Here is an 8,333-nt window from a genome sequence, read left to right as displayed (position 1 = left end):
AACAACGCATTAGTCTCTCCTTCCCTTTTGCGCGCTTCAACCTCGTCTCTCCTTCTCTTTCGTGCTTCAGCCTCGTCTCTCCACTCTCGATCGCGCATCATCCTCCTTGAACTTCTATGTTCAATTTCTTTTCTATGTCATGCTCCTTTTGCTTTGATTCTGATTCCCTCTTCCCTTCAACCCTGTCTAGCTTCTTCTTCTCATGTATCTACTGTGATTTGTTAAATTAAAGACTATGGATTGATTTTCTATTAACAATTGTTTATGGGTTGTAACAATTGGTGTCTGGGTAGCTTGATTTGCTAAGAATTGATCAATTTCAAGATTGGGTTTTTTTTTTCTTTTAACAATGTCTGTGTTTTTATCTTCTTCTTTGGTTGGTTGTTTTCATTGATTTTGAATGTTGATCAATTCTGGGTTTTTTCTTTCTTTTAACAACGTCTGTGTTTTTATCTTCTTATTTGGCTGTTTGTTTTCATTGATTTTGGATGTTGATCAATTCTGGGTCAAGTAACTGTAACTAGTCATGTAACTGGTCACGTAACTGAACATGTCACTGACCAAGTAACTGACCATGTCACTGGTCAAGTAACTGACCATGTCACTGACCAAGTAACTGACCATGTCACTGACCAAGTAACTGACCATGTCACTGACCAAGTATCTGTAACTGGTCAAGTAACTGACCATGTCACTGACCAAGTAACTGACCATGTCACTGACCAAGTATCTGTAACTGGTCAAGTAACTGACCATGTCACTGACCAAGTAACTGACCATGTCACTGACCAAGTAACTGACTGACCATGTCACTGACCAAGTAACTGACCATGTCACTGACCAAGTAACTGACCATGTCACTGACCAAGTATCTGTAACTGGTCAAGTAACTGACCATGTCACTGACCAAGTAACTGACCATGTCACTGACCAAGTAACTGACCATGTCACTGACCAAGTAACTGTAACTGGTCACGTAAGGGATACAATTTCTGGATTTGTCTTCAGCTTTCTCATTCCAATTTTCCTTTCTTCTCACAAACTCATAAAATTGTTCATGTCTCTACAAATTACCAACTTTTAGTCCAATACACAAACAAACATGAGATAGGACTATTTTGACTATTCTGCTCTTTAGTCCTAAGCAGTACCAAACATGGGTCATGTATTAACATAGCATATCCCAGGTTAGAAGAGTCCTAGACTATTATAGGAAATAAGGTGGGGGATAATAGTCCCACGTAACAAACACCACCTAAATGTTTTATTCCAAGGGACTGAAAAGTTCGAGGAACGAAGGTCTTTGACCTTCGGCAGAATATCAGGTAATCACGTCTTTGGCTGGACGAGTGGTTACGTTTCAGTTAGAGCTCTAGTCTGTCTGCCATATAGGTAGTTCATGGGGTAAAGGGAATTGGTTATTGATAACTCATGACATTACGTGTTTTTAGGGAACAAGGTGTAAGTTGCTTCCTTATTAACGGTTTTTAAGGGGACAAGGTGCAAGTTGTTTTCCTTATTAACGATTTGATAGAAATCAAGGTGTGAGTTGCTTTCTATGGTACGATTGATAGAATTCAAGGTGTGAGTTGTTTTCTATGTTATATTTGATAGAAACCAAGGAGTGTGTTGCTTTCTATGTTCGTTTTAAAAGGAACTAAGGTGTAAGTTGCTTTCTTTTATTTCGATTTGACAGGAAATTAAAGTGTGAGTTATTTTCCTTTATTTCGTGTTTTAAGGAAATCAAAACGTGAGTGTTTTCCTTATTTCTGGTGTGAGTTGTGTTAACTGTTTTGAGTTACTCATACGGGCTTGAAAAACCTTACCGGGTTTGTTGTGTGGCAATCCGGTACACCATTCAAACGGTGTAGGGGTAAATCCTGCAGGTCAGGATAATCGTGGCTGAAGTTGGGGTTGTGTACTTGCAGCTAAACGGTAGGAAGCCAATTTTGTGACTTTACCGTTATTTTGGACTTCCGTTGTAGTAAGCTCTGAGGAGCATTTACGTTTTATCTTGCTGTTGACAATTTAATTCGTAAGCTTATGTAATATATGACTCTGTGGTGTGGGTCAATATTTACATAGTTGGTTCAGGGCATCAATATGTGTGTAGTGAAAGAGAAAAAGTTTCCAGGTATTTTGTATTGATGGCTGAACGATCGCGTATGTATAATTATGGGATTATATATCGATTTTTATTTGTGTTAAAAAATCAGGGGCGTGACATTTCTTGATAATAGTATAGGTACCAACAAAGAATCAAGCTCTTTTTCCTTGGCAAGTCTTTTAATTTTCTCACATGCAGTGATGCAAAGATGATTCAAATACAAAAAGAAAAAAAAAAAATCAAATACAAGCATGCAAGATGATTCACCAATTACCATCATGGCCTCCAAGCTATTATAAACTTCCGAATCCCTCTTATGCCTCCATGAAACTATTGCCTCTGTCGAAAAAATATATGTAGGGTGAACAAAATAGTAAAAATGATATTTTAGGTATTCCAAATGGGTGAGCAAATAAATTTGAAATTAAAAAACAATGTGTAGAATGAGAAGAGAACATAGGGTATAATGCTAGCTACCTTCCCCTTCTACCTTTCCCTTTCAACCTTCCCCACTCAACAAATGACATGTGGATTCCACTATCACTTTAAACTCAATATTTATTACATTGAATAACTAATTTTATTTTTTCCATGTCTGCCCTTCTAATAAATGTCTCACTTTTTTTTTCTTTCTATATTTTACTTTGACTTTGTAGGATGTTTAATTTATTTTGCATTTCTTTTTTCTTAAATAATTTTGCATTTTTTAATTGTTATTTTGACAATATGGGTTGTGGTTTTTTTCTTGGGAAAACATCACCAATGGTCACTGAGTTATGACTTATTCGACATTTAACTCACTGTATTTTCAACAATATCACTTAACTCACTCAGTTTTACATCCGTCTTTCACTTAACTCATTGTCGTTAATTTTGCCGTTAAAAGCTATTAAAATTGAGGGTATATTTGTCTAAACACTAAAAAAATGCATTTCTAATTTTTTTTTTTAAAAAGACAATTTTTTTTTCAAATTATATTTAAGTTAAAAAAATTATTTTTTTATTAGAAATCTCAGAAATTTAAAAAATTGAAAAAAGTCTATAAATGTAAATTGAGGGTATATTTGTCTAAACACTAAAAAAATGAATTTCTAACTTTTTTTTATTTTTAAAAAGACAATTTTTTTTCAAATTATATGTAAGTTAAAAAAATTATTTTTTATTAGAAATTTCAGAAATTTAAAAAAATTGAAAAAAAGTCTAATAAATGTAGTTTTTTTTAAGTTAAAAATGATTTTTAAGTGTTTTGACAAATATACCCTCAATTTTAACGGCTTCTAACGGTAGAATTAATGGCAGTGAGTTAAGTGAAAGACGGATGTAAAACTGAGTGAGTTAAGTGATATTGTTGAAAATACAGTGAGTTAAGTGTCGAATAAGTCATAACTCAGTGACCATTGGTGATATTTCCCCTTTTTTCTTTTTAGCTTGCATTTATTATCCAGTAAAACATCACTTTCAATACTCTTAATCGCCATCTAACTTTGCTGGCGAAACTTTCATCACCTATTTGAGTCCAAGTATCATCCTCTGATCTAAAATATGCAAGACTGGTTACAGAAAGAAACTCACTATTGTATCGTACTATTACTTCATAATCATTAGGACACAAACATGGGTCAGCCGACAATTCAACCGAATAAATAGAAGCTCTTCCATCTGTGGTTTTTAGGAGTGGTGGAAGAGTAATGGTATGCCCGATGAAAGGGTTCAGTTAGCTCAATTTCTTAAAAAAAAAAAAAAAACAACAACAAATTTTAAAATCTTTGTTCAATTTCATGTCCCCCGCCAAAGAAATGAAATTGAAAGAAGATTAAAAAATGGGAATGGATTTCAGAGTGGATGCTAGAGAAAAAGAAAGAGATAAAAAAAAGATTTGATTGAACGAAGATTAAAAAAATGGGTATGGATTTCAGAATGGATGCTAGAAAAATAGAAAGAGATAAAGAAAGATTTGAGAGAAAGGGAAGATAGGTATGGGGAAGTTTGACCTAGATGAACCCAGAAAAAAAAAAACCACAACCCAGATTGTCAAAATAACAATTAAAAATGCAAAATTAATTAAGAAAAAAGAAATGAAAAATAACTTAAATATCCTACAAAGTCAAGTAATAACCACACTAAAAAGAAAAGCTGAATGCAAGTCCATTGTTATAATAAATCAAAGTGACATGGTAAATTCAACTCAGATAAAAAAAAGAAGCGGATGTGCAATAGAAGCACCCGCTTTTTATGTGACAGAGGCGCGCCTCAGTCAACCGCTCTTTTATGTGTTTGCTGGTTCATGAAAACAAGAGTGATGCTTCCAAACCTGCAATAAGCATCATGATTTCCCTCTTCTCAGTAATTGGGTCCATCCAATCTCAAACCAACTTATAAATTGGGTCCTTGATCCTCTCTCAGAATTTCGTTGCATGAAGCTACATTTCAAAATTGGATACATGAAATTCGTTGGACACCGTAACTGTTTCCTCGAATCCTTTCAATCACACCGTAACCCGTTAATTTGCGGGTTTTTTTAGTGCGGGCTTTTTTTAGCCCGGATTAATAAACGGGCGGGTTTGTGCAGGTTTTTAGCGTGCGGGTTTGCGGGTTACGGGTTTAAATGCCAGGCCTAATCACACCTTCTCCTCCTGTGGCAACTTCACCAGTTAATTTTCTTTTTTTAAGGAATCTAACTTGGTCGCTGGATTGATTCTTTAAGTTTAAGAACATTGGTTCTGGATAGTTAGTTCATTGGATTTCTCCATTGGCCGCACCAAAATTGATTGCAGATTGTAAGTTTTTCCTTCTCTTTCGGTGGCTACATATTTTCAATTTCTTTTTCTTCATCAAATGTGTATGTAACTATTTATGCTATAGTTCAGAATCTTCATTATTTCTATTGTATTGGTTTGTTATCTGTTTCTACACTTGGGTTTAATCTGTTTCATTCTACATTTTGGTTTCTTTGTAATTTAAATGATGAGGATCATTTTATTGAGTTGAGGATCATTTTGCGTCTTCAGTGGACCAGTTGATCACTAACTATACCTTTGAAGCTGCTATATCAGTTGCAGCACACAACACAGACAACTAGCTGATAACATAGATGTAAATGCCATAGTTGAATACTACTCTTCTAGGAAAATAGCCTGATTGCTTCCAAGCACAAGTTATTGTTAACATATATATAGAATCTGTGAAACTTTGTTGTTTGAGTCAGTTTCTTTCATTTCTCACCCGATATGGTTCTCAAAGTTTGAATGTAAAGAGCAATATTTTGCGGTACTGGGAACCACACAAAGATGGCTGAAATGCTTGTAGTTTATATCTGTGGTTACAACTGATTCTCTTAAAGAGATAAAGATAAGAATACAATTGAAGATAATATATATAAGATAACTACACAGTATAACATGTTTCTCTCTTCACTTTTTGCGAAGCTAATTTACCTCCACACTTTAATCTGAAATTAGAAAGTTCCAACTACTAATTTTTTTTCTTTTCTCCCTGTCGTGTAATTGTTTTGGCAGCCTTACTGCAACAGCATACTGCTGACAATGATGTAAACATTGAGGCATACAAGTTTTAAAGGTCGCAAACTAATCAAGAAACTGTCAGAGCAAAAGTATATGAATGCTTACAAGATTCACTTCAAAATATTTGATGCTGGTACGTCTGAATTATTTTCAAATATTTGATTCTAGCACTTCATAATATATATATATATATATATATATATAGATCAAATATTCATGCATACTCATTCTATATTTCTGTACACACAAATTTCTTATTTCTGCACATAACTCCATGGTATGCCCTCCTTACATAATTAGTCAACATAATGTAGAGAAAAAGAAAATGATCAACTAATAAGCACAAGAAAAGTATTAGTTTTCAAGTCGTAATCAAGGCATTTCAAGTTGAGAGCCAGATGATTTATTGAGCAGTTGCTCAATGTGGTGAACCATATCAGGTGGGTGAGCTTCAACTTTGGGTCTCTCTGGCAGAACCCACCTCCCATCCCTATTCCTCACCATACCCTTATTCTCATCTTGCCGCCAGTGTGGCGGCACGCCATATTGGCTCTTCAAAAAATCACAGCTCTTGTTCACAAGTGCAATATCCCTCTTGGTAACCAAGCAGAACTTTTTGCCCTTCCCATGGTACCCATCAACCAAATGCAAATGAGCTTCAAGATTGTGTGCACACCCAAAATCATTAGTGGGCTTGAGAAATGGGCTTTGGGTGTGATCCAGTGCAAGCTCCACTCCAACATGAGCATAACTCCAAGGAAATGAAATAGTGTCTTCTATGTACTTTTGATACCTAAACTTCTCATTTGCAATGATACCAGGCACTGTAGGTACCTTATCATGCACATTGATCACTCTCAGCACCTTAACTCCAAGCTCATCACATCTTTCCTTGAACTTAAGATTTCCCACTCTAGGACCCGAAAATGAGTACACGGTGATTGGAATTTTAGTCTCCACCCTACCATCATCACGTATAACATTTAGTCCCATTTCTGCAATATCATAGGCACTCAAAATAGCCAAAGCAGCCCCAAGACTATGACCTGTGATTGTAATACTAATCTCTTCTCCTTCGTAGCGTTCACGGAGCCTCTTGATCTCTGCTAGAACTTGTTCACGAGCAGAAAATGAGCAGTATTTGCACGTATCTTCTTTCTTGGTGTATAATTCATGGAACCCAGATTCGATCTTCACTGAGGGATCACTGCAAAAATAAGCTGGCCGGAGAATGTCTTTGAGGTCGTAAATCCATTCAAGGTATGTGACTGTTCCTCTCCATGCAATCACTATGTCTCTTCGACCAAGTCTTTTGATTTCATCGACGTCTGTGGCTACGGCCACGTAGCCCATCCAGTTTGCATGGGTGCTCCACACGCTACTGACCTTCGACTTTTGGAAGAAATTGGGGAGATTGATGTTGGAAGTTGCATATAGATATCGGCTGATTTGGTAGCCTCGATCTGCCATGTCCAGGTTTTCGAAGAAATGAGCACCTTGGTATTTACACGTGCCACAGTACTTGGAGTGAGGGTCGAAGTCAAAGGAATCATAAGAGGCTTGGGCGAATTCACCATATCGGATGATTTCTTGTCGAAGATGTGGATTGAGTGTTGGGTCTAGAAGGCCTTCCCAGTTATTAAGGCCTTGCATTTCCTTCCACATTTCGGATAGCGGCCTTTGTTCCTGATCGTGGGAGACTAGGGTTTCAGGTTGGATATTTTCATCCCACTCATGATGCATGCTTGGGGCGCTTGAGAGTGATGATGATGATGAGCATTTGGTAGTGGTTTTTAGATTTGGTGAATAGGGTATGTTTGGAAATATCAGGTTTATGGTTTTGTTGATCAGGTAATGTTTTTGCAAAAGGCCTTGAGAGTTTGGTGGTAGTGTAGGATTGATATTGGGTTGGTTTGGAGATAATAGAAGACGAGTCATGGAAGGAGCTTAATTTTTATTTTGCTTGAAGGGATACAAGGTTGAATTTACAAGATGAGTAATGAAGAAATGCTAGAACTTATATGAATGTTTGAACCCTGTGAGAATATTGAGTGGTTGGGAGTGATATGTGAAGTGTATATGGATGCGTGTTCAAGACTGAATTGAGTGGTTTGTTCTATCAGCCACCACTAGTGGACCAACTTATAGCTAAAAGTTGGTTTGTCAATCACGGGGCATTACTGTAAAAAAAATAGAATTGATTGAAGTATTTCATAGTTGAAGATGATTGGGTTCAAGGACCTAAAACACTGATTTGGCCGGGTTGGGTTTTTGACGAATCTAGGTTGATATAAATATGTGTCTGTTTATCAAAAATGCATTTGTCTCTATGCCAACAGATATAGTCCTTTCCCTTCAGATAATAATTTGCATTTTTGGCATGTCAAGATTTGGCAGTGCCTAGTTGCCTACTGCTGTGCAAAGTATATCCGGACAAAAAACTTCCTAAAGCTTTGCTCGAAACTAAACAAATAAATAAAATAAAAACCCTTGAAAATTCATATGTAGTTTATTCAATTTTAAGCCCAACACATGTCATCCGTATAATTTTTATATGTCGAGCTGCTATTCAAAATCCAGTTTAAATTTTTATTTCTTAGGACTTCTTTCATGAATTGGGATGAATTAGAGTTTACTGGATTTACCAGGTTAGGGTTTACTATTGTTTTATGGGTGTTTCCGAACAGATATAAGATTGATTAATT

General features: G+C 36.0%; 1 protein-coding gene across 1 annotated transcript; it reads right to left on the bottom strand.

The window, feature by feature from the left end:
• Positions 1-5,891: 5,891 nt before the first annotated feature.
• LOC112167092 (phospholipase A1-Igamma3, chloroplastic) lies at positions 5,892-7,675 on the bottom strand. The gene has a single exon (XM_024304056.2). The coding sequence runs from the start codon at positions 7,564-7,566 to the stop codon at positions 6,001-6,003; it is 1,566 nt and encodes a 521-aa protein (XP_024159824.1). The 5' UTR covers positions 7,567-7,675; the 3' UTR covers positions 5,892-6,000.
• Positions 7,676-8,333: the final 658 nt, after the last annotated feature.

The sequence above is a fragment of the Rosa chinensis genome, chromosome 5 (genome assembly GCF_002994745.2).
Source record: "Rosa chinensis cultivar Old Blush chromosome 5, RchiOBHm-V2, whole genome shotgun sequence".
Classification (NCBI taxonomy): domain Eukaryota; kingdom Viridiplantae; phylum Streptophyta; class Magnoliopsida; order Rosales; family Rosaceae; genus Rosa; species Rosa chinensis.
The sequence above is the reverse complement of the archived record's forward strand: the minus strand, read 5'-3'. Positions and strand labels throughout refer to the sequence as shown.

Coding starts and splice junctions, on each gene's coding strand:
- LOC112167092 (XM_024304056.2), bottom strand. CDS start 7,566: ATGACTCGTCTTCTATTATCTCCAAACCAACCCAATATCAATCCTACA.